This window comes from Mustela putorius, unplaced genomic scaffold (assembly GCF_011764305.1).
Source record: "Mustela putorius furo isolate JIRA1106 unplaced genomic scaffold, ASM1176430v1.1 tig00003913_pilon_pilon_pilon, whole genome shotgun sequence".
Lineage (NCBI taxonomy): Eukaryota > Metazoa > Chordata > Mammalia > Carnivora > Mustelidae > Mustela > Mustela putorius.
In genome coordinates, this window is record NW_025422060.1 from 6,377,144 (window position 1) to 6,403,218 (window position 26,075).

Genomic DNA, 26,075 nt, shown 5'->3' on the forward strand with positions numbered 1-26,075 from the left:
TGCTACTTCATTATTAAGGCACAGACATGTAACAGATTTCTGCATATTAATTTTGTATCCTTTGACTTTATTGAATCCATTTATAAATTCTACTAGTGGAATCTTTTTTATTTATTTATTTTTTGGTTGGAGTCTTTAGGTTTTCTATATATCATATCATGTCATCTGCAAATAGTGAAAGTTTTACTTCTTCCTCACCAGTTTGGATGCCTCCTATTTCTTTTTCTTACCTAATGGCTGCAGCTAGAACTTCCAATACTATGTTGGACAAAAGTGGTGAGAGCGGATATCCTTGTCTTGCTTCTGATCTTGGGGGAGAAGCTCTCAGTTTTTCCTTTTGAGTATGATGTTAGCTGTAGGTTTCTCAAATATGGCCTTTATTATGTTGAAATATGTTCCCTCTAATCCACTTTGTTGAGGGTTTTTATTAGGAATGGATGTGGTATTTTGTCAAATGCTTTTTCTACATCTATTGAGATGATAATGTGGTTTTTATCCTTTCTCTGGTTAATGTGATGTATCATATTGATTGATTTGCAAATATTGAACCACCCTTGTATCCCTGGAATATATCTTACATGATCATGGTGAAAATTTTTTTTAATGTATTGTTGAATTCAGTTTGTTAGTATTTTATTGAGGATTTATTGCATCTGTGTTCAACGGGGATAGGACCTGTAGTTTTCTCTTTTTGTATTTTCTTTGGTCTAAAATTTAGTTAGTAATTTTTGCATTTATGTTTTGAGGGAGGTTGGTCTGGAGGTTTCTTGCCTTCTAGTGACTTACCTGGTTTTAATATTGTGTAGTTCCTGTATAATATTGACCTCATAGAATTAGACTGTTAGAATTCCCCCTCTTTTTCAATTTTCTAGAAGAATTTGTATATAATTGATAGTGTTTCTTCTTTTAATATTCAGTACATTCCAGCAAACCAACCACTGCAGACTAGAGTTTTCTTCAAGGGAAGATTTTTAACTAGAAATTCAGTTTTTTTAAAAATATAAGGTAACTTCTTGAATGAACTTTGGTAATTTGTCTTTCAGGAGAATTGTTCATTTAGTTTAAATTATCAAATTTATTGCCAAAATGTGTTTGTAATGATCCCTGTTATCTTTTTAATAGCAGTAGTATCTATAATGAGGTCACTTCTCCCATTCCTGATACTGGTCATTTGTGTTTTCTTTCTTTTGATTAATTAAGCTAAAGGTTTATCATATTTATTGATATTCTTGAAGAGTCTGCTTTTGATTTAATTTATTTTTACTTATTTTTCTGTTGTTCCTTTCATTTATTTACTCCAGTCTCTTATTTCTTTTCTTCCACTTGATTTGGGTTAAGTTTGCTTTTTCTGGGTTTTAAGGTAGAAGTCAAGTCATTGACTTGAGGCCTACTTTCTTTACTAAAAGAGATGCTTAGTACTCTAAATTTCTGTGTACTGCTTTTTGACATGTTGTTTTTGCATTTCATTCAGTTCAAAAACTTTATTATTTTCATTTTGATTTCTTCTTTGAATCCATAGGTTAGTGTGTGATTTAATTAACAAATATTTGAAGATTTCCCAGGAAATATTTGTGTTTTTTTTAATTCCACTGTGGTCAGAGAACACACATTATATGACTTGAATCCTCTTTAGTGTATAGAGACTTTCTTTATGACCCCAAATATGGTCTGTCTTGATAAATATTTCATGTGCACTTGAAAACCATGTGTATTCTGTGATATTGGGTGGAATGTTTTATAAATGTTGGGTCAAGTTGACCTCTAATATCTTTAGTGATTTTCTATCTCTTACTGAGTATTGATTATGAATTATTTTCTACTTTTCCTTACAGTTCTATTAGTTCTTGCTTTATGTATTTTGAAGCTCAATTATTTGGAACATAAACATTTGGGATTAGTACATCTTTTTGATGAGTTGACTTTGTTTAATTATGAAATGACCTTCTTTATGCCTGGTAATATTCATTATTATATAATCTACTTTTGCTGATACTAATATAACCACTTAACTTTCTTTTATCTAGTGCTAACATGATATATCTTTTTCCATTCTTTTACTTATAACCTATTTGTATCTCCATATTTAAAGTGCCTTTCTTATAGGCAACATATAGTTGGTTCTTGTATTTTTATCCAAACTTTATCTTTCATTGAGATATTTGTATCACTTATAATTAATGTGATTATTGATATGATTAGGTTTTAGTCATCTTGATATCCCATCTATTTTATTCTCTTCTATTCCCTTGAAAAACAGTATTTTTGTGATTCCATTTTTTTAATTCTTGGTTTTTAGCTGAAATTCTTTTTTGTATGTGATTTTAGTTGTTGACTTGAGATGTATAATATACATGTTCAACTTTGCATAATGTACCATGCAGTTATATTATACCAATTCACTGATAATAAAAGAACTTTACAATTGTATACTTACATTTTTCCCTTCTCAACTTTTGTCTGATTGTTATCATATATCATTTTACATATGTTATAAACCCCACATTGCATCCTTAATTCTTTTAATTCAAATAGTTATATTTTTAGGAGATTCAACTATTAAGGGAAAAAAAGCCTTGTATGTTTACTGTACAGTTCCACTTTCTATTATTTTTCCTTCCTATTTATAGATCCATATTCTAATCTAACATTCCTTCTGCCTAAAAGACATTGTTCACATTTTTATAGTGTGAGTGAACTTGTAATCTATTTTTCAGCTTATATATTTATAAAATATCTTCATTTCTCCTTTATTTTTTAAAGATGCTGTCTGTGAACATAGAATTCTACATTACAGGGTATTTTTTTTTTTTCAGTATTTTAAAAGATGTGGCTCCACTATCTTCTCACTTGCATTGTTTCCAACAGGATATCCTCTGTATGTAATGTATCTTTGGAATGCCTTTAAAAATATTTTATTTTTAGCAGTTTTGAGCAATTTGGTCATGATATGCTTTGGTATAGTTTTCACTGTTTTTTTAATGCTTTGGGTAGTTTTGAGCTTTTTGGGTCTGTGTGTTTATATAGTTCTACTCAAGTTTGGAAACATTTCTGCCCATTATTTCTAAAATGATTTTTTTGTCCTTCCATTTTTCTTCTCTCCAAATATATATTGGGCTGTTTGCTTTGAATTGTCCTATAGCCCTCACTAATCATTTCTTCCTTTCTTCTCTTTCTTTTTTACTCTCTTCTCCCTGAGTTTCATTTTGAAAAATCTATAATTACTGTGTTTTCAAGTTTGCTAACATTTTCTTTTGACATGGATAATATGCTGTTAACCCCATCCAGTGTATTTTCTTTTTATATGTTAGAGTTTTCATCTCTGGAAATTTTATGTGGGTCTTTTTTATATCTTTCCTGTCTGTATTTAACTTTTTGAACATATGAAATACAGTCCTCACTTAATTACAGTTAGAACTTAATGTTCTTGACTGCTTATTCTAATGAATGTCAGTTCAGGGTCAGTTTTGATTGTTTTCTGCATTATGGCTCATGTTTTCCTGCTTCTTTATATGCTTGATAATTTTTAATTCTATGTCAGATATGAAGTTTATGTTGTTGGGTGGTGGATGTTTTTGTAGGTCTGTTCTAAATGTACAGTTAAGGCACTTGGAAATAGTTTGTTCCTTTTCAGTCTCGCTTTACAATTTGTTACATGAAATCAGAGAAATGCTTGGTGTGGGGCTTGATTATTTCCTCTGCTAAGGCAAGACCTTCTTTATCCTCTACTCAACGTCCTGTGAATTAGGAGTGTCTTCAGTCTGGCTGGTAGGAAGGGGTGATATCCCTGTGTTTCTGTGAGTGTAGAGCAGCTTGGATCTTCCCCTGACCTCAGGTAGTTTATTTGCATGTACTGATCTGTTACATGTGCGAATACCTGATAGAGACCCTCTTCTTTGCTCTTTCTTTCTCTTTCCACAGCTCTCTTTTCTCCATTACTCTGGGAATCTCCACCAAGTTTCTCCTTTCCTACAACGTTATCATATGGCTCTTCTCATTTGTTTCCTCTCCCCCAGGAGAACAGTCTCTTATGATCTGATGTCCAATTTTTTGAAATATTGTTTCACATATTTTGTCTATATTTTGGGTTTTTTCAGGCAGGAGGATAAATCTGGCCTCTGTTACTCAGTCTTGGCTGTCGTAGAAGTCAAGCCTCTTAACTTTGGCTAATTTTCTATTTTAAAACACTTAAAATTTTAAATAGAAGAATTCATCCATCTTTACCTTAATGGCTTCTGTCTTTGTTGTCATGCTTGAAACACTTCTGTGTTTGACGGCTTATAAAATATTTACCTATATTTTTTTCAATGTCTTTGACTGCCTTATTTTTATATTCAGATGTTTTGAATATACATTATATTGTAGACAATTCAGAAAATAGCTAATTTGGAGGCAGAAAGCCCTGAAGTGCCTCAACAGACACATGGCCAGTCCCCATCTTAACCTATTTCCTGTCCTGCATTTTGCTATCCCTTTTATTTTTTATATAGTTGTAATCCTAGGGTGTATGTCATTTACCATGTTCATTCAGTACATTTTCCATCTTCCTACATAATCTTTATAATTGTATCTTAATGACTGAATTATATTTCATCCAATGAATACACTGCAATTAGTGCAATTATGCTAGCTTTACCTATATTGCTAAACATTTGAGTTATTTCTTCTTAAATAGAGTATATGAAACATAATAATCTGGCAGGCATTTTTAGGGAATCTTAATTTTGCCTACTTTTTTTTTTTTTTTTTTTTTTTTTGCTACGGTGGACAGAGATGCAGGTACAGTTCCTCTCTCGCAGTGTCATTGCTTCCACCTCCAGGCCTACACCAGTACCCTCCGGGCATCCCTTTCTGTGTGCAAATGAGAAGGAAATAAAAACATGAGTTTCTTAATAGTACAGTCCATTTCTTATTACTCAGATCATTAAAACTAGGAAGAGTTTTTAAAGAGCTATAATGTACATTGTTTGTATGTATTAACAAGGCATGTGAATTGGTTTCTAATTATTATTTGTGCTTGGTTCTTTCTAGGAAAGTTGCTATTCACGTCCAGCATATCATAATGCAGAATTCTCTCTCAGTACCACCGAAAGATCAAGGTAAGATAAACCATGCTGAGGAAAGTGGTAATGCGTGTGTTATAAATAGTGGAAATTGACACATTCAGTGCCACTGTCCCCCAACCAGAGGTAATTTATTTCCTGGAACTGAGAACAAAATTCTAATTATATAAGAAAGTTGATTTCCTTTGGTAAATTATTGAAGTGTATGAAGGACATGTATGTTTGACTGAGAATTCCCCGAGAGCAGGACCATCTCATCCCCACACAAAGCTCACAGAACCCACGCCATGAGTTAGCAGTTAGTTGGCACCCATTGAAGTCAACGGCAATTATCAGGTATTGATTTTGGTGAAACAGAATGACATGTTTTAATGAGAAGACTATATATGTGTATATATATATTCTTACACACATGCACACGTACAACACACATGTAGAGAGAGGGGATATTCACTAATATATTTCTTTGACTTGTTTCTTCTCATAGTCATTTAGAAAGAAACAGGAATTACTTTATTCAGATCCAGCCCCACGTGATTTGTAAAGAAAGTCATGGCTTTTTTAAAAGGAACTCTTGGAGGTTTCAGAAAAGCAGTTTATAGGTGGAGATAGAGTTTTTTCTGAATAAAGAGTAATTAAATTTCCGTCACTGTCAAGGGCAAACTCTAACCTTTAGGAAGAATTCAAGTCTTTCACCTGCCCCTACATGTTCTCTTCTACACAGAAGAGAAGTTTTGATATGTATGTGAGAAAAATAATGTCTTTAATAATGTGAATTTGGGCTTCCTACAAGGAAGACATAACTTTTTTTTTTTTTTTTTTTTTAAAGATTTTTTATTTATTTATTTGACAGAGAGAGATCACAAGTAGGCAGAGCTTTTAATGAATGAGGGAATTCGCTATAAAGAACCCTTAACCGTAGCAAACACTCTTTGATCTCTCTACCAAAAGGAAGCATCATAACTGTTAAGAGCATAGAGTTCAGGTCTGACATTCAGTTCTACCACTGAATTGCATACCTTAGTTATGTCACTTGACTCCAATTTCTCCTCTATAAATCTGTAAAATGAACATAGTAAGTACTACCCTATGGTCACATGGAGATGAAAGGAGATATGCACATGAATCAGCCAGCATATTCCTACTTGTGTACAAGGCACTGTAAGATGATAGTGGCTATCCTCTTAATGGTCATTATTGATATCTGGGCTCTCTCCATCTGAGGAGGCTGATGCAATGAGATGAACATGGCTGCCTCCTGCTTCAGGTACCTTCAGGTACCAGGTACCTTAAAACACCAAGCATGATCCATGGGGACCCAAAGGAAGTAAATACAGAGTGGACCTCAGACTTACTTCTGGTCCAGACATTTGACCAAAGGAAGATTAAGTGTCCTTAAGACTCACATGAGATCCAGTCCTGAGCACAAGGGCAAGAAAGGGCATGGGGTGAGAGAGAAAGGAGAGAACCCTAACTAGAAACAGAAAGTATGCATTTCCTATGAGTGTTTTCTGGTGTATATCCTTTGGAAGATATCTGTAGTAGTACGTAGCTGATCAAGGAGTTGGAAACTTAGTGTCCTAGCTGATATCACCTTGTTCATCTGGGCTAGTGGTGTGACTGCTTAGAAGGAAGAGCACAGGACCGAATGTCCGGAAAACTGTCCTCCTTTCCCACATCTACTGCCAACTAGCTGTGGAACTTCAGACAACTTATTTTGTTTGTAAGCCTCGGTTTCCCCATTAGTAAAGCCAGGATTACTAGATATTCTTCTCCATCTCTAAAAGGTGGTAAATCTGTGTAATGAAGCAATGAGCTGCTTGGTTTCCATCTAATATGGGAGAGTCATTCATGTCACCTCTCATGCCTCCTGCCTCCTTTGTTTCTCATCAGGCCTTATTCTGGTTTTTTGTGTGTGTGTCTACTTCTTGAGCCTCATGAGCTTAGTTACCTCCATGGCCCTAGCCAAAAAATAAGATACCTTCAAGCCTAGCAAGGAGTTCAGTAGCACTCATAAATACTTTGTCAGTCTTTTCTGGGACCAGAGATGCTTGAGCCCCAAGCCCAGAATTTAAAGAGAAAAAGAAAAAAATAACTAAAAGAGCTCAATTGATCGAGTGCCTCCAGTGTGGTAGTCACTCTGCCCACAACTTTGTTTTCTTTAATCCTCACCATAAATTAGGTATAATCTTTGACAGGTTCAGGGAGATTGGTTACTTTTACCAAGATCACCAATCAAGGAAGTGACAGCTAAAACTTGAACACAGAACTATCAAAATCCAAAACTCACTATGTGTTCCCTGTGTCACAGGGTAAATCTATAAAGAGCATTTCTAGTTCTATTTTTAGATCATTCCCCTTTTTCTTCTTTGATCAGCCATATGAATTTATGTTTCTATCATCAAATGTAATCAGTTATGTGACAAGAGACATGTGCTAAGCACATGTCATTTGTTAATTAAATGCTGAGTAATTTATTTAATACATCATTGATGGCTATCTAAAATTATGGTACTTAAACATTTCAGACTTATAAACACACATGAACATATATTATACATATTAATATATGAAATTCAGGTTAAGATATTACTAGCAGAGTTGTGGAGCTTAAGAAAATCCAATGTGTCACATAGTGTCTCCTAACAAAATTTCCATGGTGGAAGCAGATTTAATATCACCAGTATAATAGTTAACCAGTCAGATCCAAAGATCTGAGGGATCTTTGTGCTTTTACAAAACACAAAATCCTATTAGAAGAGCAGACATGTATGTAATTAACTAAACTCATGGCAAATGCTGTATTGAAAGTATGACATCCTTTGTGAACCTGGATGAAGGGATCATTGGTTAGGCCAGAAGTTTTGAGGCTGATGTTTTGGGGGGGAAACACACCAGAGGAGATGACATTTGTTCAGGACATTAATCCGTGTGTAGAACACTAAGAAGTGGACTTTAGGGGTCAAGGGATATGGGCTTAATGCTGAGAAAGAACTGGAGGAAACTAATTAGAAATTCTAGTGCCTTCTATTTAAATGTTTTCTAATTTTGGATAAGGGGATTTAATATCATAGTATCACTCTAATGATAATCTGTAGTATATTAAAAGCTTTCCAGTATAATTTAGTGTCATCATTATTCCTTTTTGTGTGAAAGTATTACGTATCAAATCTCCAGAAGTTCATTAGACTTACTTCATTACAATATTCTGTCTTCTCATGCATTTGGGATTTGGAAATAGGATTTATGGTTTTCCCATAGCTTTCTGGTTTTTTGCTTGATATTTTCAAATGGTAAGATAATAGAACTATAAGGGTGGATATTTCATGTTGGAAAATAGCAAATTGTAGCAAGTAATAGACCATGTTTTGAAAAAAAAAAAAGGTATGAAAACAATGGAATAAAGCCAAATACAGCTGTTGTAATGTCTACTTTAAATTTGTTGAAGGAAATCAAAACCACCACAGTGATTGAAAATGCACATGAATTTTTTACTTGCCAGATAAGGAACACACAAATGAGCAGCTCTGCCCCATGGTTCTTTGACAGGACAGTTTATGCTTTCCATGTGCCAGAAAGTTCACTGTGGTGATGCCAATGAAGGATTGAAGTTTGCTCCTCAGAGAAGACAGGATGAATTGTTGGTCTCCAGGTAGTTGGTTGAAACAAGTCCTACTGTTCAATGGATAGGAAAGAATCTTCATTTAAGCCCAGGGAGGGTCTGTTTTACTGGAGTCGTTCGAAAATTCACAATTCAGTTTTGCCACTAAGGAGGCAAATGTGCTGCAGGTAGAGGGTCTTCTTACGCAGATCTTCCAACATTCTTCTCAGCTCTGTCATAACATTTGCATTGTTCAAAGGTAGTTTTCCAATTGTGGGTGCTATTTTTAGTCAATGAGACTAATAATAAGTGGGAGTGAGGACACAGCAGAGGGAAGAGGCAAGAGGGTCTTAATGACCCCCTTTGGAACCACAGCAGTTAGCTAAATATGCAGTCAACCCCGACTCATTTCCAAAACCTGTACAGTGTTTAACACTGCAGTCATGGCCATTACCATTTATCATGTGAATTCAGATTTAGATCTAAAAAAAAAAAAAAAAAAATACAAAAAAACATGGATTTTCTGATTTAATAAAATACTTTTAAAATAATTATGGTATGGCTTAAAAATGTAGACTTAAAATATATATATACTTACATTCAACATAAACATTTTAGTATTTGTGAGTATAGCATATTAGAACTAAGGGAACAGTTAGGGAAAGTAGTGAATTTTTTTTTTTTAAGTTAAGCAAAATTTTCTTCTAGGCTCCTAGAATCAGGTTCTTCATAAACTTCTTGATGAATTTTTTTATCTCTGGCAGGCTTTCAAGCACTTTGGCATGTAATGGCTTCTCATATATACATTAACTTTTGTTGAAAATGTTTTAAACTCAAACTTCAAAAAAATTCTTAGACTTAGATGCTGTGAAAACATTTTAATCTGTGCTTCTTGACAAAACACCAAGATGGAGTTCCCAAGTCTGCGTGTTCACTTAACAAATACGTACTGCCTTTGGAGAGACCGTGAGGAAGGAGCACAGAAGGAAAAAGGAAATCCAAATGAAGCTCTACAATTTCGGCTCAGTTTCAGTAAAGCTGTGCTGCCTATGAGAATAGTTTACTTTCTGTGAGGACTTAACCTAAAAATGGTTTATTGTCTTATCTAACTACAGTTTGACTCTTTACATCATGGTATTAAGCCGCTTCTTAAGTTCGGCCTATCTTCTCTTCTCCTCTCCCCTCTCCTTCCTTCCCCCTCTCTTCCTGCTCCCTCAGTCTGGGGAAAGAAAACCGAACTAAGAGCTGACAAGCTGAGCTCTCTTGACCCCTCCACCCTTCTTTTCAGGCTCTTTGATCTTGGCCAAATCAGTGAGCCTTTCTCTTCATCTCTCAACTGGGAACAGTAATTCTTGCTCTGGACCAGCCAGATGAGATAAGATACAGTTGATGCTCCTCATTCATGAGAGCCCCGCGCTATAAGGTCGTAGCTAATACGGAACTGCTGCCCCACACCATTAGGTTCCTCTGAGGCTCTGGTCTCAGCACAATATTTTCATCAACTATCAGTACAGAACCTAGCTTTCTGTGGAGTCCTTAACCCTGAGCTCACAGACACAGCATGATCGCTCATGCCTTAAACAAAGCTTATCTAACACATGTCTTTTTTCTATAAAGCACATCCGTGTTTTCTCACACTTAGGAACACTGGACAGCATAGCAGCCCTGTGCTTGACAGTGAAATCACCAACCAAAAAGGGAAAAAAATAAGAAAAAGGTGACACTAAATAGAGCACGAAAATGACACTTGTTTGTAATAGAAGAGCTGCAAGAAGGCAGAGAGCATCAGCCACGGCTGAGAATGTGTGTGGCGTGACTCGTGTGTTTTGCTTGTACGTGTCCACAGATGACCATGCAGGCATCACCAGTATGCATTTGGGGACTGTAAAGAAATTTTAGCAAGCAGGCGAAATTTGTACCTCTAGAATCTGAAAATAATGAGGATCAACTATAATTTACCTTGTAAATTCTTTTAAAATGCAATGTAAATCTCAGAATAATGTGCCAAATAAGTTACTTTGGGTAACATTTAGCTCAAATACAAGAATTTTGTGCAAAGTTGATTTTTGGTATTTATGAGTATAGCATATTAAAACTTCGGGAACTGGGACGCCTGGGTCCTCTGCCTTCGGCTCAGGTCATGATCTCAGGGTCCTGGGATCGAGCCCCACATCAGGCCCTCTGCTCGGTGGGGAGCCTGCTTCCCCCTCTCTCTCTTCCTGCCTCTCTGCCTACTTGTGATCTCTGTCAAATAAATAAATAAAATCTTTAAAAAAAAACAATAAATAAAATTCAGGGAACACTTTGATGTTATCAATACACTGATAACTGATATCATCAATGTCAATTTCATAAAGTAATAAATATAAGGCACCTGTGTGGCTCAGTCTGTTAAGTGTCTGGCTTCAGGTCAGATCCTGATCTCAGGGTCCTGGGATCAGGCCCCAAGTTGGGCTGCTGGCTCAGTGGGAAGTCTGTTTCTCCCTCTCCCTCTGTCCCTTCCCACCACTTGTGCTCTCATGCATTTTCTCTCTCAAATAAAATCCTTTAAAAAAATAAAAATAAAGTAATAAATATATTATTTGAAAGAGACCACAAGTCTTTAGCTCAGTAAAGCTTTGAATACAATTAATGCAAATTCTTTAGCTCTTCAGCCCTCACATTTAATGCACAGTAGCAAGGAGAACCACTATAATCTGATGCTTTGTGTTTAGTGGTTAACATGGCTTTGTCACCTCATTATTGGGGGGTGGGGAATCATTCCCTATGTATTACCAACATATTAAGTTTTTAAATATGTAACATTCATATGGAAACATTTTGATCATTAACTAGTGGTATAAATGCTGTTCTTGGACTTCTGGTACCATTTTATGTCGTAGACCATCTACAAATTGACATTTTCAAGCTGGTTTTGGTTAACTTACTTAATGTTGGAAATTGGAACTTTCCAGTGTAATAACCTCTGCAAAATACCACTATAGACTATTGGTATGTTATGCTGTTGACAGCATTACAAATGGAAAACACACAAATACCCATAGAAATTTCCTTATAGAACAAAATGGAAATGACCTGGGTGGCCTGCAGCTTATCAGGTAGACGTTATATTGGAAGTTATTTTCCTATTTTGAGCTATCATGCTAGGGTTTAGAATATTCTTACTAGTAAATTCAGATTATGAGTTTGTTGTTTGAAATAACCGTATTTCCCTGCTTAAAAAACAGGCTACTAATCAGATAGTCCGCTTGGGCATGTATCAATGTCATTGCGGCCATTTGGCAGCAGAGTCTCTCAGAAGCTCCAATTAACCATGCAAATATATTTCATAGCATCACATTCCACTTTGTCAGAACCCCCGCTGCCTTTATATTATTAACATAAATGCAGGTGCAAATAGCATTTATGTTCTTTGATAGAAAGCAGTTGGAGACATTTCACTGAGGGACACAACACTTTCAGATTGTGTACATCTGTTCAAATAATGTATCTAGCCCCAGTGACATGAACACAAGGATGGAAACATCTGCCCCTGAGACCATTTGCCATATAGCAGATGCTTACATCTTTATTTATGCAGATGGTTGGTATGATGAGTTGAGCCGAGATAAAAGCAAAGAAGTTTGACAGAGGTATTTAGGATGCTTTGCAAGCCAGAAAGGTAGGCTAGGCATTTCATGTTTGTAAAAGTCTAATACTAATAAGAACAGAAATACATAAGTCTTACAGTGCTTTAATGGATAAACATACTGTCCTATCTGTAAAGTAATTGGCACCAAAATTATTAAGATCCTTACAGAAATTCCAACATGCAACTTATACTAGAAACAAAAACGTACTAGTTTTGTTTGATAAAATAGTTTAAAATGATTGGGAATGCATTTTGTTACAAGTTCTTTAAAAACAGTGCTTTATGTTGTAAAAGATTTTATACTACCAAGAGAACCTTGTGATGGCATTTCTTTAAACTGGGGGAAAGTACAAACATCGTTAGTTTAAATGTAATTTATGAGCTATTCCTTGAATATAAATTCACACTAAGTAAAATAAATTTCTGAAGCATTACACCCTTGTAAGATTTTTGTCAAGCATTTCATTACTTAATCTTCATTCTAACATTTCCAACTACTGAAGTCTTAATTATAGTTGATATTTTTATTAGGATAAATTACCTTTAGATGCTTTATTTTCAAAACCCTGTCCTATGGATCTGCCATATTATATTCTCACAGGACACCACAGTGAAAGAAATAGAAACTTTTCAACCAATAGCAAGACATTTCCAGATTTTCTTTTCTCATTCACAAACCCAACAAAAAAAAAATCATAGACTCTCAGAAGAGCTGGGACATTAGATTTTATCTAAGTTTGCAGTTCTCAAACTTTTTAGTTTTTTTAGTTTTATACTCCTAAAAATTTGAGGACTTTAAAGAACATTTGTGTATATCCATTGTATCTATTGGTATTTATCATATTTGAGATTATAAGCTGAAAAATATATATATATATATATATATATTTGTGAGTTCATTTTAGAATAAGAAGCTCATTACAGCTTAATATAAGTAACCTGTTTTATGTAATCGAAACATTTAATGAGAAGACTGGCATTGACTTTTGTTCTTTGCAAATATGTTTTACAAGTCTGGCTTCATTAAAAATGGCGGAGTCACACATCTGGTCTTACATACAGCATGTTGTGATATGTCATTTATGTTGAGGTGTTTGTAGGAAATCCAGCTTTCCAGTAGCTGGAAACAGAGGGAGTATATTAATAGCCTTTTCAGGTAATTGTGCCTCTTCTTCTTTGATACAACACTAAAATATGTCCTATAACTGTAACTGACTTCAAATAAGTCAGGTCACTTCTTAAAGTTTAGTTGTGATGAGAAATTTGAAACCACGTCAAGGTAATTCTCTTCTTCTACTTTTTGGTCTTACTCTTGAGTGAGTCTTTTAACCAGACATGTAACATCAGGTATTGGTTTTTTGGGGGGGAAAAGTTCATTGAGTTTGCAGATCTTCTATGTAACATTTTACTCAGTATTTGAAAGATTTGTTAATGTAACTGCCAGTCTCATTTCAAAAATCACTGAGTATTGGGAAACTTCAAGCTCCCAGTGATGGAGTCATGTTTTCCAAAATTCTGCCGCTTTTTTTTTTTAATTAATTTTTTATTTTTTATAAACATATATTTTTATCCCCAGGGGTACAGGTCTGTGAATCACCAGGTTTACACACTTCACAGCACTCACCAAAGCACATACCCTCCCCAATGTCCATAATCCCACCCCCTTCTCCCAAACCCCCTCCCCCCAGCGACCCTCAGTTTGTTTTGTGAGATTAAGAGTCACTTATGCGATTGGGAGGGAGACAAACCATAAGTGACTCTTAATTCTGCTGCTTTTAAGAATGAGTTTTATCACTGGCAACGGTTATCATCAGATGTTTTTTCTTTTCTTTTTTTCTTTTTTTTTTTTTAAAGATTTTATTTATTTATTTGACAGAGAGAGATCACAAGTAGGCAGAGAGGCAGGCAGAGAGAGAGAGGAGGAAGCAGACTCCCCACTGAGCAGAGAGCCCGATGCGGGACTCGATCCCAGGACCCTGAGATCATGACCTGAGCTGAAGGCAGCGGCTTAACCCACTGAGCCACGCAGGTGCCCTCAGATGTTTTTTCTTGTAGTGATAAGCTCTGTTCATTCACTTTTGAGATAATGTCTGCCAAGTACCTAAATTTGACCATGCTCTTTCAATATGTGTCTGTCAGCTGTAGTGTCAGGTAGAAGTGGCATTCCGTGACAAAAGCCACTAGTTCAGCTTTGCAACTACGTGGCTCAAGTGCTTGGCCTCAAGTCATCCTTCGGTGTGCAGCAGGAGGTTCTATGAGTATGAACCATTCCATCACACAGCGTTTTTAAAAGGCATGGTTTTTATAAAACTAAAAATTTGTGCTGCCTCTGTGTTACTGTACTGAGAGAGTGTGTTGGTAAAGAATATGGCTGTGTGGACAGTTTGCTGTCACTGCCTGAATTCAGGCTAAGGTGTCAGAGCAGTTTTACCCAGTTCTCCCTTTTGTCCCATTAATGCAACAGATGCAGAGACCAACGCACTGGGAAAGGCAAACGGCATCTTGTTATTAGTATGAGAAGACAGTGTCGGGACTCTTCCCAGGGCTGGTAGGCCACACTTTGAGACGTGATGATCCACTGTAATCCTCTCTTGTTAAAGGAGGCAACTGAAGTCCAATAAGGATTATTATCTTGCTCAGACCCATTCCAGTAGCAAAAGGAAAAACCAAAGCTAGACCCCTGCCCTCCTTTTAATATGTGATGTAATTTGTTTCTTTTCCCTGAGGAACTCCCTCTCCCCTGCAACCACCAAAAAAGGAAATCCCCCAGATCCAAACCATAGGCCATAGCACTGAAGCCCTAATGTTTGATCAAATTTATTAAAGAGGCAGGACTTGCCACATGAGGAATCCAGAAGTTCTTTCAGCATTTTTAGACTTTTTTGTTCAGTCCTAGTGTTCTTCAGTGACTTCATTTCAAAAGCAAGTGGTATAGGATTACAAAACCTATATTATCTCTAAAATTATAAAACACCTTTATAATAATTTTTTTCTTCATTCACATCATAAAAAAATACATCAGTATTTGGAAGTGCCATTAAATTTATTGTGTAATTGTTGCTTTTTAAAAAATGCCATTTTGGTGTGAACTTGATTTGCTCACTAGAAGCTCTGTAAAAGAAGGCCACCCAGGCAAGAATGGCCCAGGACACTGAAGGGGATCACTCTGTGTATTAACTCTCTCTCCAGCAATGATGCTGTGGCTTCCTATTACATGGCACTCACCAGCCACCAGAGGAGACTGACATGTAAATAAATAAGTTGTGAAACAATTTAGTAATAAGTTCAGTGTGTTGGAATATAAGGGAGAACAGCTTTAGTGCCAGACAGACCTGGGTTCAAATTTTACTCTCACTTACCAGCCTTGTGCCCTTTCAAGAAATACTCTGTTTCCCTAGCTGTAGTCTGGAGATGTTAATAGTAAGAGTTGGTGGAGGATTAAATGAGATATAATAAATTAAGCACAAAATCTGACTCCTGACAGAAGGGCATTTTAGGATTACACAATGGAATTTAAGGTATAGGGGATTGAGGAATGAATAGAAGCTGGTGAGTAGAGACAGGGACCATATACACTAACTACTATTTAATTTTCTCATGAAGAACAGAAAGGAGATAGGACAGTAGCCTGAGGAGGAGATAGATCCCAAATACACTCCTAATTGGTGTCTTGCACTTTATATTTTTGTGTTCAGCAAAAGCAAAGGAGAAAGCAAGACAATATAGTTGAGAGTTAATAGTTCACTCATTTAGTGAATAACATACTGTGTGATGGCTGTGTATCAGATACTGATCTGGAGACTGAGGTCTTGGCAGTGAATAAAATAAGCTCCTCTTGCTTAGAGCTTGTATTCCAACAGGAGGAAACAGATAATATAGTATCATTATAATGAAGGACAGTAAGAGCAGAGAAAGAAACAGCAGGTGATCACATGGGGCTAAGCAGGTACTTTTAGACAGGATGGTCAGGGAAGGCTGGGAGCTCACTGATGGTAGAGGATCCCTGAAACACCAGGAGGGGCCTAGAGAGAAGCATAAGGTACAGAACAGGATTGGAAATACTCCCACTTCCTTATTCTAAAATGCATTTTTTTTTTTACATTTACATTTACTACCTCAAGTCTCAGGACTTGAGGTAGATGGAATTGTACATTTAGAGTAACAGTGCTTCTGCCTCCTTTCCCCTCACCCCATAATAGGAAATTTATTTGTGTTATTTAATTGCATATAAGAATTAAGAAATAGAAATAAGGAACAGTAAGTGATTTTCTACTTGATGACTTCTCTTTTGTCCATGAGGTCTTAGTCAATCCAGGCTGTTTATAGCCACGTATTCCACAGTGGAATACGTGGCTATAAACAACAGAAATTTATTTCTCATAATTCTGGAGGTTGAAAGTACAAGATCAGGGTACCAACATGGTCAGATTCTGGAGATAGCTGTTGGGGAGGAAAAATTTCTCCTCTACCCTTTTTTGTTGTTGTTGTTCTTTGGCTAACCTAATCATAAAATTAACACAGGACAGGAGAAAAACAAATTCAATTTTGTCTGAATGCAAGCCCCACAAAGACAGTGTGACCCAAAGACAAGTTGGGGAATTGATTTTTATAGGTCATCCTGAGCTAAGGAATGGGAGAGGGGCCTGGGGCTCTAAAGAAGAGGAGGATAATTCATAAGATGATAAGAAGAGCAGATGTTTGGTAATTAGATGTTTGTCCTGTCATAGAGATGGGACATTCAGATAAAACGTGTCTCTGGTAATACCCCTCTCTCTGAGCCAGGCTCCCTAGCAAAATTCTTTCAGGTAGTTGGGAAGAGGTAAAAGTTTTTCTTGAGTCTTCTATGTCTGGTTGCCTTTAGCTCAAAATAATCCTCATGCCAAAGTAGCATATTTGGTGTCATGTATTCTGCTCCCCTTCAGAGCCCTCTTCTGGGTTGCAAACTGCTATATTTTCATTGTGTTCTGTGGGGTCTCTTTTATGAAGACATTAATCCTATTCATAAGGGTTCTACCCTCATGGTCTAATGATCTCCTAGTGGCCCCACCTTTAAATACCATTATGCTGGGGCATTAGGATTTCAATATATGAATTTGGGGGGAACACAAACATTTTGTCCATTGCAGAGTCAATGCCAGAAATCATTGGCAAGAGAGAGAGAGTGAGATGGGCATAAAGGCGGAGGAGAGAGAGTGTGCCTCAGAAAAGCAATGAGAGAAACCTGAACTAACCCCTGTGAAGAACTGAAGGGAGTCTCCTAGAGATAAAAGATTGTGGAACAGGTCTACAGTTCGACACTGGGAACTTTAAATTTGTAATGTTGTCCGTTGTTCACAGAGGTTGGATTCCTCAGCGCCAGGCAGCAAGCAGTGGGAGTGGAGAGCACAGTGTGGGACCAGGTAGGGTAGGTGCATAGCAATGGGGTGAACCCAGTATATGCTAGCAGTGTCCACGGATGGTCAGCCATTAGGTCAGCTCCAGAACCAGGGGTCATGTACCTCAGTACACACACGTACCACTGAGCAGAGCCTTGAGAAAAAGGGAACGCAGGTGGACTGCATAATCACTGCATCTCTTCAGGGAAGATGGAGGGTTAACTCTGACGCGTTTCTCATGTAGATGAGAGAACATATTCCTTCAACCAGACTTTATCATTGCCATCCAAATTACAGTAAAGGTGTTGATAGAGAAGAAGCCGGGCAGAATCGAGGAAAGGGTAACAGAGTGGTCCCACAGCTTTCCGGCTCTAATGATTTCTCTCTCTATGGTGACTCAGGTTGGCATCTGATTACCTCAGCTGCACCTCAGAATCAGTATCTGCCGATTAACTCCTACACAACCAGTCTGGTCCATTTCACAAAGGTAACCACCGCTCATGCAGTTACCTCAGTACCAGCGAGTGTCTGCTGTTTCGTTGTCTTTCTTTTTTTTTTTCCAGTGTGTCTGTATTCTAGGTGATCTCTCTATATTAATCAAGGTGTGTCTTGACTAAGAAATAATTCAGTCAAGACTTTGCCAAGCACAAGTTTAGGGAATAATTATCCCCATGACAAAGGGATACACAGCTGAGGTAGAGAAAAACTTGCAGCAAAAAGGGTTGTAAATCACTGTGAGTTGAAGATAAATCAGAAGTGAAAACAAAACATCTGTAAAACCGTACGATAAAGCAGTGGAACAATTACTTCATTTTTAAAAATGCCGTTTGGATGCTTCTTAAAATTTACCCATTCTATAAAGTAAATCTACTCTTGAAATCACAGTATAAAACTGTCTTTGTGTTTCCAGTCCCTTGCTTTTAACCATACTGTGATCTTTGCCACTTTGGGTTCGTAAAAATGGTACTTTGAACCAAAGGCAAGAGCCTTCTGCATGTGTCCCGGTTTAATTGTTCCAACTGACTGTACATTCTCATGTTGAAACCTTATCTTTCTGTTTATCCCACTAAGGAAAAGGTTTTCTTCACTAACTGCCATCTTGTTACTCATCCCAGATTCCTAACTATTCCAACTGATATTAAAATATGATTAAAAGGGGCCCATTTTTAATTTGCTGGTCGAAGAGTTCTTGCCCTGAGACATCCGTGTGGCTTACGAAAGTTCGTCTGCGGGAGGGAGAGGTTTCCCTGCCCACCCATTGTGTTGAAAAACCACTGACTCAGAAAATGTCAGAATCTCCTGGAAAGATGGTGTGCACAGGTATTTGCTAGGAGGGGAAGGACATCAAATGAAGTGATGTGATGTTTTTACCTGGATCACATTCAGTTTCAAACTGTTCTGAATTTCAGCTGTGTGACCGAACTGAGTCTTAATAATTCTAGTTAATATTAACAGTAAGAATAAGAAATGGAGAATGGAATTAATAAAGCATTTCTCGAGTTTCTATTTGTCTTCTTTGTGTCCCCCATAGATCATAAACTGTTACGTTTTCATCCTACTCAGTCATTCTTAGATTTGGGTAAAGATACAAAATTGACTGTTTTGTAATAATTAATACAGTCTTGTGCATGTTATAATTTTTTGGCCAAAAAGATTAATAACTTTATCTTTTTAACTGTATTAAAATTAAAAGATTTCGTAGTTCTCAACTGCTTTTCATCAGAAGCACTTGAAATCCAGAATTCCTCCCAGAAATAAGGACTGATAAAAGGACTGATAATTAAAATGAAGGAAAAATTCATTGAAATGGAGGATTATTAAAATGTATTTTAAATGATAAAGCTTTTTATATTTTCATTTGGGACATGAAATATGTGGTCCAAAAAGAATAATTAGTTACTTAAACTTAACAAACCCTGTCATATTAGTTTTCCTTTTATTGCCATTAACATTTTAGGTAATGGGATTTCAAATTCTTTCATAAAGAATGCTTATTTCTTCTTGCTTCCTGATATATTTACATGTCTAATTTATTTAATTTTATGGGCTCCTCTTTCTGCACCCACCTTTTCCTTGTATCTTTTTTTAAGCTATCTTAAATTTTCTTCTTAATGACTTCCTCACCCAAAACACTGAAATCTACAAGAAAATGGTTTCAAATTATGGTTGACCTGTCCCTGTCCTCTGTGAGAGGATATTTTCCCTCCTAAATGGCAAAATCACCATGGCTCTTTGCTTTTAGGTCCTGCAGAGCTGTGGCCAGCATCCCTAGTTCTGCTCTAGGCTCCTTCCCTTCCAGGGCCACTGAGACCTGGGCTCACCCCCACTCCCAGTCTACTAAGGGGAGTGACTTTCTTCCTGGCCAGGGCTGAGAACATCAATTAGCCTCTATACTCAATATAAACAAAATCAGGGAAGAGTGTCCCAGTAAACAACTCTTTAAAATGCACATATGTTAATTCCTTTTCACTATAATGGTTCCTCTGATTAGCACTTTTGTCAATAGGCATGGGAAACTTGGGGGCAGGGAGGAGGAGGGGTTGATAGGATAGCTGAGATGTGGGGACGGTGGAGTTGCCCTAAGAGGTGGCTGGAGAGAGGTGTGAAGGAAAAAATGCTTTACAGTTTTATTGGGACCATTATTCACAAATAATAGCCATTCCTTCCCTCTTTCCATATTTATTTACTTTTCAAAAAAGAAATATCAGTTTAAGGATTCAGTACTATTTCCATATGATTAGCATTCAAGATTTGTGCTTTTTTTTTTTTTTTTCTCACCAAAAATAACTGTTGGGAACCTAACCTCATAGACTTCTTGTCAAGAGAAAGCGAAAGGTTAATGTCTGCTGAGCATCTAACTGTCATAGGCACTATCCTGGCCCCTTCATGGGTACTTTTTTCATTTAATCCTGACCGTGACCTTAGCAGCAAGATACTCTTATGCCCATTTTGTAAATAGGACAGTTAAGCTCAGAGAGTGACTTTCCCAAGCCGTGAGATAAAGCCAAGAGCTGAAACCATACCTTTCTGAACCCCAAGCCCCATGTTTTCACTGGTGACCATGATAGAGGCCATCACTGTGCTCCGTAAGGTCAGTCAGCATGTCCGCCAGGCCTGGGTTTTGAGTCCTAGCACCGGTACTGAACCATCTTCAAAGTCTTGATCTATAAAAAGTCCTTCGCAATAATCGCTCTTGCTCTCTCTTTTTTTTTAAGATTTTTAATTAATTTATTTGAGAGCGATGGGGAGGCACATGCACAAGTTGGGGAAAGGGCAGAGGGAGAGAATATCCAGGCAAATTCGTGCTGAGCACAGAGCCTGATATGGAGCTCCAGCTCCCGACCCATGAGGTCAGGACCTGAGCTAAAATCAAGAGTTGGACGCTTAACCGACTGCACCACCCAGGCACCCCTTAATGGAAATTTCTAACTCAGGTTTTTGTGACAATTAAATGACATAGTGTATGTAAAGTGTTGATAAGTATTAGGAAGTGAAGAAACTGGTGCTCAGCAAGCATTGCCTTTCTTGCGAATCAAGGGAATGAATTCACTCTGGCAGGATGGCTCTCACAGTCCCTTGCTGCAGGGAGTGTACCTGGCTGTCACTTGCGGGTGCCATTACAGGAGGGAAGGAGAAGGCGTTAGCTGAGAGCGTGGCTCTACTGAGCAGGGAGGGAAGTGTGTGAGCAGAATGGACAAAACTGGACTCTGGATACAAGATAACCGATTGGGGAAGTGCCTATTTGAATGGTATCAGATTGCCTGAAATCTGGGTCCTAGATGTACTGACTTTAGGAGGTCTTAGTGCTCCACATAAGTGGACTAGAAATTATATTTGGCATCCTGAGTCCTTAGACACAAAACAACAGTGTGCCTGTTGCCAGCGCATTTTACAGTGCACTCTGTAGTTAGTGCTGAAGGAATTTCTTGTTGACTCTGTTGCTGCAGAGGCTGGGTGGTGCCTTGGAAACAGGGTAGGCAATGGCTCAGTGTGTTTATAGGTTTTTCAAAGAAAATGAAGTTGAGCTCCTTTGTGTTATGAGCTGTTTCTTTTACCTCCTACTTATCCAGGGTTTAACCAAATGTGTTTTAACCAGAGACCATCTTGGGAAACAGTTTGAACCCCAACTGGAATTTATCATTTAAAAGCCAAGTGAGAGGAAGAACAGGGATGCCAGCAAATAAAATTAAAAATAGGGTTTTACAGTTTAAGAAAATTAAAACCTAAACAACATCTGAAAGTTTTGGCTCTTTTGTGGCTAAGACTTTGGCAACTTGTGTTCTGAGCCCAAGTCAGGGAGCCTGTTTCAAGAGCGGGGACTCTCCTCCCTCTGCCCATTTACTACTCCATGTTCAGCAGAAGGCCAGAGGGGTCGCAAACAGATGGGGTCATGGAACTGTGCCCAAACCAACAAAGGGACGAGCAGGACCTATCTCACTCAGAAGTCACAGAGCATGCCTTGGTTCTTCCAGGGGACATGAGGGAGTGAATTGATCATTACAGTCATTGACAGAATCGCAAACCCTTGTGCTTGTCTCTTAGTCTCTTGTGCTTGTGAGACTGTGATCAAGCTGACTTCCATGCTGGCACTTAGCACCATCAAGCCCTCATTCCTCCCTCTGCTGTCTCTGCCTGCAGCCAACACATGTCAGACCAGTCCTTTGGTGGTGTTGGAGGAGGAGGACACACATTGTACCTTCTCCAAACAAGTAGGTCTGGTAATATTATTGGACTTCTCAGATCCCTATGGATAGTAAGGGCAAAGTCAACTTTAAAAAATCTGCTTTAAACTTTAATGACTATTTTTCATGAATTCTCTCTAGTGAGTGAGCTTTCAGAAAGTCTCATTTAATGGTAAATAGAAGTTTTGGAATATGACAAGTCATTCCTATTTCAAGTTTCCCCTTTTTTCCTCTTTTTAAAATTCAGAGACAACATTATATCTTGTAGTTAAATAGGACAACTTTGTTTATAATGTAGCCCCTTTGAGGGGAGAACGAAGGAGAGGAAGTTCATTGCTTCAAATCAGAATGGGACAGATCTGCGTGGTTTGGACTTTGGCAATTGCTTAACTTCCTCAAATTTCATTTTTCTCGGTCCGTGAAAAGGGGACAATAAGTTACGTGCAACGTTTGTGTGAGGGCTCAGTGAAAAGATCGAGCACAGATCCCAGCCCACAGTAAGGACTCCATACCTCCATGTTTTCCTTTAATCCATAGTTCCGTCAATTTTTCACCAACTGTAAATGTCACTTTGCAAAATAGTTATTTTTAATATGCTTAATGTAGTAAAAACAGCCCATATTTAAAATCCTAATATTCAGTTTCACGTTGTATAATTGCACAAAATTAATTTTACTGAGTGAGCCTTTTATGTTTTCAGTTAATAAAAGTCCATGTTTAGTGCCTGTGAGTCCTGTGAGTCTCTTTAACTGTGTTATGGGAAATTTTGCAGGATTTCCAGAAATTATGAATGTCACTGGAAATTTCTACTTCTCGTTATTTAGTGCACAGTTCTTTGAGATCTATAATTCAGTAGGTGACGGGGAGGGTTTTCAGATCACACCATCTGGGGAGGCCTTGTAAATGCTTGTGGAGCAAACCACTGTTGCAGCTGCATTGCCAGGAAAGACTTCCTGCAGTCACGCTGTCCTCGTGTTTTAGAGTTTTAAAAAGCTAACAGCATTTTCAGCTTCTCTAACAACTTCTATTGTTCAAACTACTTTAAAAAAAAAAAAAAAAACCTGTAGTTACTCTAGCATAACTGACCTTTATTGCAAATTGCCTCGTTTTATCCTAAAGAGCCCACTGTTTGTGGGAACAATTCTCAGGACTCCCATTGTCCTTGGGAAGTAATGAGCTCTCGTACTTCTCAGTGTTTAACTTTGGGGGGTGGTTATGCACGGCCTGTCAGATGATTAGATTACTTCCCTCATTGTTAGCAATTCTTGTCCTTAAACAGGCAAGGAAAACAGAAGACATACCATGTGGAATCTAGACACACACATTTATGTAGATACACACTTACCCACTGTGACTTACACCCAAAGGTACCCATTTTAAAAACAGATTCAAAAGGGAAACTTCATTGTCCCTGAGTTCCTCCAACAGATATTTGCAGGCACCTCCTGTGCGCCAGGCACAGGGAATGCTCAGTGGAAGAGAAGCGCGTATCCCATCCTGACTGCTCTGTTTTCCGTGTCCCCCAAACCCAAGGCCACCATGAGTGCCAGTTTCTTTTGCTTCCCTTCAGAGATATTCTCTGCATAAAAGGAATATATTTGTGTGTGTACCTCACTATTTTTTTTAATCCAAGTGATAGCATACTATACATCTCATATCTTGGAGAATATTCTAGATGGATCTAGCTCACCCGTCTTTCTTACTGTTGCATGGCATTACATTGGATGGTTGGAGGGTTATTTTATGATGTCCCTATTGCTGGACATATTTAAGTAATTTCTAGGGTTTACTTTTCTTCCTTTTGGGGACCTTGTCCTCTTTCTCCTGCCTTATATTTCTTCTAATGAATCACTGCATTCTGTGTCGCTCCATCATTAATGATTCTGGAATAAGGGACATATCACCACCTTCATGGACACCCTCACCCTTGTCCACGCTTCCTGATAGATCCAGGCCCACATGCTGAGTTTACATTTATCTAGTAAGGTCCTATATTTCACCCGACAGATTTCTTATGATTACCCTGTAATTGTTGCTCACGAAGACAACTGATCAACAGTTCTACTCCCAGGTCTACTTCTTTGAACTGCAGCAGACTAGAGAGTTGGCTCTGTCTGGGAGACATCGTACATGGCACCTCGGACTGTTGTTTCAGGCTGCCTGGGCTGCTCACTGCTCAGTGTTCTCCCACACTGGGGCAGCCAGGGACCCCAAAGGCTTCCCTCTGCTCCCAGATCACAGCCGGCCTCCTTTTCCTTTGAATGGCCTTGTTCTTCCTGTGTGATTTTATTTCCACCGTAATGTAGAAACTTTTGAAGATCAATCAAAGCACATTAACTTTAAATGCATCATAATTAGCTCGCTCCTTTTTTGGATGGCTCTCTAAAGTATATCTAGTTTCATTTCTGGAAACCTTCACTGTCAGAAGCTTGCTTTCTTATACTTGGTCATAAAAAATAGGAAGCCCCTTCTCAACTTAAATCTTTAGAGACTTTGAAGTGACCTTGACCACAGGTTGTTGCTTCAGCTGTACCTTCTGGTCTTTGTTATTTCTGCTCTTCTTCACGTTGACATCACCATTCTCTGCCTTTGAGGTTCAGTTTTTCCATTTCCAGTTGTTTTTTTCCCTCTTCAGTTCCCACTTTACTCTTCGGTGGATGTCCTTTTTTGAAAAGAAAAGAAAAAAAAGAAAAACAGTTTCTTCTTCAGAGCTTGTTTGTTGCTCTGTGTTATCTTGTACCCAAGCAGCATAATTTACTTTTCTCTCTTCCTCCCTCAGATGGTTAATCAGCAGGCCTCACCAATCCCCTTTGTATTAAAGGGTTTTATCGTGATGCTAACCCAGTTTCATATTCTGGCAGTGAAATTAAGTTGAAAAAAAATTTTTTCTGGACATAGATCCTCTCCTCTTAATTTTGAAAATCTGGAAAAGTTAAAGTTTACTTTTAAACTGTGACCCCCCTTTCTTTTTTTTTAAAGACGGTTTTTTAAGCTGAATCTATAAAGTCTTTATTTCAGCCATGAGTCACTTAATTGTCACTTACAACTTCAACAAGTAATTACAATTATGACATTTCTGCCACATACCCAACACTGTCCTAGATCCTGGAGACATAGATAGACTCTGCCTTAAAGAAGTCCACTTCTGTGAGGGAAGGCAGTGGCCCATAATGTAGTCCAGGAGATGGAGCCAATGTGCTCAAGAAAATTACAACAGGAAAGGAGGTGGGGAGTTCAGAATGGGGGTAGTTTCAATTAAGGTAGAGAAGGCTCACCGGGAAAAAGCCATTTGACCAGACTTGAAGGAAATGCTGCAGCAAATACGGGGATTTATGTGGGGTTGAAGGGGCTTCCTGGCAGTGAGCAGAGCAAATGCAAAGGCTAAGGAAGCAGATATGTGGCACCTGGAAGGAACAGCAAAGAGGCCACCATGGCTGGAGGGTAGTAAACAGAGGAAGTCAGTCAGAGAGGTTCCCATGCCATAAGGCCTTCACGCCATGGCAAGGACTTTGGCTCAGGCTCTGAGATGAAGAGCCATTGGACAGTTTTTAGCAAAGGAGTGAGGTAATATGTCTTATTCTGTGATGTAGTATTGTCACATGTTATTCAAGAGGATTTATGACTGATGAAGAACAGAGTAGCCTTTCTTCCACCACTTCTGTGCTTAGTCAGTTGCAAGTATGAAGCAGATCTGAACGACCCCATGTTTCCTCTCCTTTTCCTCCC

At 37.9% G+C, this 26,075-nt stretch overlaps 1 protein-coding gene across 8 annotated transcripts in view; it reads left to right on the top strand.

The window, feature by feature from the left end:
- ZNF438 (zinc finger protein 438) overlaps nucleotides 1-26,075 on the top strand; it is a 185,056-nt gene that overhangs the window by 152,226 nt on the left and 6,755 nt on the right. For 7 of the 8 annotated variants that reach the window (XM_004777859.3, XM_004777855.3, XM_045069216.1 and 4 more), the window contains one exon: nucleotides 5,029-5,096. In XM_004777859.3, the coding sequence (XP_004777916.1) occupies nucleotides 5,060-5,096 (37 nt within the window). In that variant the 5' untranslated portion in view covers nucleotides 5,029-5,059. Of the gene's footprint in view, nucleotides 1-5,028; nucleotides 5,097-18,068; nucleotides 18,155-26,075 lie in introns of all 8 variants that reach the window. The other variant, XM_045069217.1, reaches the window with a different exon arrangement.